This window comes from Pyxicephalus adspersus, chromosome 3, assembly GCF_032062135.1.
Source record: "Pyxicephalus adspersus chromosome 3, UCB_Pads_2.0, whole genome shotgun sequence".
NCBI classification, from domain to species: domain Eukaryota; kingdom Metazoa; phylum Chordata; class Amphibia; order Anura; family Pyxicephalidae; genus Pyxicephalus; species Pyxicephalus adspersus.
In genome coordinates this window covers 114,982,588-114,985,933 of record NC_092860.1, presented here as the reverse complement: position 1 = coordinate 114,985,933, position 3,346 = coordinate 114,982,588, and the positions used below count along the sequence as shown (strand labels likewise).

The following is a 3,346-nucleotide window of genomic DNA, read 5'->3' as shown; positions in this document are numbered from 1 at the left end:
ATGGCTGGAAGTTAGAAGAACAAAAAGTACAAATGGTCATTCCAGACCAACCTATGAAATGCTCACACATGAATCTGGACAATCCAGGACAAAGTGTAAACAGTTGAGAGGGAATGGTCACATATAGGGAGGAACATGCATGATCCTTGTAGACCATCACACGAAAAATGGGATGGGCTCTAAGTATTTGCTGCAGCTTCTATTGTTTGTTGTAAAGGTACAGCATGCAGGGTAAAATGACTAATCAGTTTTATTATGTGCGTGTTTGTACATACCTAGCAGATGTACATACCTACCTGATACATCAGCCATGCTCTTGATGAATGACAACAAAAGGATGAAAACATGTAACTTCCAAAAACTTTGCTGCCAGGATTTAATTGCTTTAGAAACAAATATTCTAGGATTACATTCAGATGGAATATGAAATAAATTGTACAGAAATTGTTTATTGCCTTTTTGAAAGCATAGTTAAGTACTCTGATTATCATGTTATGGTCTTTAGCAGGTGGGGTGGAAGTTTTGTTTTTATTTTGTTTTTATTTGTTCTTTCTTAACATTTTGTTCCTTAATTTTATTATTAAACAGTATTGATATAGCGCCAACATATTATACAGCACTGTACATTAAATAGGGGTTGCAAATGACAGATACAGACAGTGACACAGAGGAGGAGAGGACAATGCCCTGAAGAGCTTACAATCTACTAAAAAATATTTTCAATGAGAAGAAAATCCTTTCTTAGTTGTCACAGGGACAAGTGTCCCCATTTTAGGATTTGTTACTATTCTGATGGCAATGACTAAGTCCTTTGTACAGCACTGCATAATATGTCGGTGCTATATAAATACTGGATAATAATATAATTAATATAAAACGTATAACTTTTATTCCTGGACGAGGGAGACTAAATCGTTCTAAGGAAAGATCGTTATGGAAAAATAGTTATAAAGATTGTAAGCTCTTCAGCGCAAGGTCCTCTTCTTTGCCTGTGTCACTGTCTGTAACTGTCATTTGCAACCCTAATTTAATGTACAGCGCTGCGTAATATGTTGGCCCTACATTATTCCTAAATGAATAATAATATTAATAATAATTTATTGTGAATGCTGTGCCTTCATCCTGAGAGCAGAGCAGCCCCCATATAAGCTGCTCCCTGACATCTCTCATACTACTACCGATGCTGGACATCAAGAGTCACGTGACTCAGAAGCTGTTATTTACAAACGAAGCCAGAAGTAGGTGGGGCGGGATATGCTGCGTTCTGATTGGTTTTAGTGCTTCGTGGTTTGTTTACATGGTAGCGGTTGCCATGGCTGTGGAGAACGCGATCCTGTTCGCTGGGGAGTGAGCGATTGTCGTGACATGTCGTCCTATCCCGAAGCTCCGCGCAGAACCGGCGTGCCCAGAGATGTGCTCCGATGGCTGCAGAGCCTGGACTTAAGCTTCTCTCCTAAAAACTTCCGGAGGTATCTGAAGGGGTGATAAGCAACAGGGATAGAATAGAGAAATGCCATAGGGGGACATGTCCAGGTTCTGCAGCTAGAGGAACTACAAGTCCCAGCGTGCTGCGCAGACCTAGAGTCCCATTAGCAGTGTGTTGTATCCTGGGAACACTCAGGATATATAGGCAGAATGTGGAGCTGTAATACCATGGTGACAAGTGTTATAAATGATACCCCAATGCTTCAATACTTTAATTACAAAGGGTTTATCTATTTTCACTCCACACAAATCCTTCACAGCTTTTTTTCCAAGGCTGAAGAAGAGACACTTTCAGCAGTGACCTGGGTGATCCAGAAAACCTGGAATGGGTTTTTCTAAAAGTCATTTCCTATTTGTTAGCAAATATTTTAAATTCTGGACCAGATCCATTCCACGTTTGCTGTTTCACCCTGAAAGTGTCTCTTCTCCATTCTCGTATGAGACTCCTATGATTAGGGCTGTAGTCCTAAAAGAAGACTTCACCCCTGTCTGTGTCATTCAAAGGCGAAGAAACTTCCCCCATAGTGACGTCATGATACCAGAACCCGACCAATCTCCCATCACAGGTCTGAGGTTGCGATGGGAGAGTTAGCGGGTTGCAGTGTTCTCCCCAGCCCCTTTTAGCCGGTTACTTTTCAGTAACCACCCGGCTGTCTTTGGGTGGTTACTGATGAGTTGGGTCACAATACAGGGACTGCCACCCACCTAAAATTTCTTCCCACCCAGCTTAAAAAAATGTCTGGGTTGAGCACTGGGGTTGCGTTCAGAGAGACAAAACACACACTGCCCCGAGCCTGCGATTCCGTACAGGAGACATGTTCCGCGGCTCTGGCCAGTGCACCCCCCCCCCCTTTATTGGGGCCCTTCTACTGGCCCCGGCCAGAGCTGCGGACTACCAAAGAATTCTTTCCAAAATAAGAGTGGGCACGTATCCATATCTCAAGGGATCCATAACAATCTCTGGAGGGACCCTGGTTGAGAATATCCACTGTACACTAAGTGATTAATAAAATGCCGGAAATTGACATTCTGACAACATGAAGGTGTTGTGGTCCATGTTTCTGACTCTGCAATAACCATTTACTGTCACTTCCATTACAGAAAATCATGTCTTCATTTCTGCTTTGTATGTTGCAGAGACTTTTCTAATGGTTACATCACCGCTGAGATCTTCTATTGGTATTATCCTGAAGATATACAGTTACATTCATTCCACAATGGCACATCTCTAGCTACAAAACTAGGCAACTGGTCACAGCTGGAGAAGGTAAACACTTCACTATATTACAATAAGATAATTCATGTATTAAAACATTGTTTAATTATGCTTCACACACTGAATGTGTGCTTAATTATATCTACGTATGTACGTCCAGTATATTAATAGAACCTAGATAATAAATCTACTATACAGTATATATATATATATATATATATATGCATTGTCCTGGATAATTATTAATCCACACTAGACATAAGATCGATTATATTATTTCTTCCAACATCCCAAAAACATGAAGGTAATCCACAGTTAGTGACATGACTATGGACTTTGAGGAGCTAATATGTTGGTGCTATATAAATACAAGATTTTAATCATATTATTAAACAGTATTTATATAGTGCCAACATATTACACAGCACTGTACATTAAATTGGGATACACTAAAAATGTATAGTATGGTATAGTACAGGGGTCTGCAACCTGCGTGCGGCTCTTCAGCCTCCTTGTTGTGGCTCCCTTCGGCTGCTGCGGGGAGATCTCTGATGGGGGATCCCCTTCCTCCCAAGACACTGTGGAGGAGGGGGATTCCCTATCCGGTGTTCTAATGAAAAAAATCTACCAGTGAAATAAATCTAC

General features: G+C 41.0%; 1 protein-coding gene across 1 annotated transcript in view; it reads left to right on the top strand.

Annotated features, from left to right (window-relative positions):
* The first annotated feature begins 1,295 nt into the window (after positions 1-1,295).
* SPATA4 (spermatogenesis associated 4) overlaps positions 1,296-3,346 on the top strand; it is a 10,438-nt gene continuing 8,387 nt past the window's right edge. The window contains exons 1-2 of the mRNA XM_072406076.1: positions 1,296-1,469; positions 2,623-2,752. Coding sequence (XP_072262177.1) covers positions 1,366-1,469; positions 2,623-2,752 — 234 coding nt within the window. The 5' untranslated portion in view covers positions 1,296-1,365. The remainder of the gene's footprint in view (positions 1,470-2,622; positions 2,753-3,346) is intronic.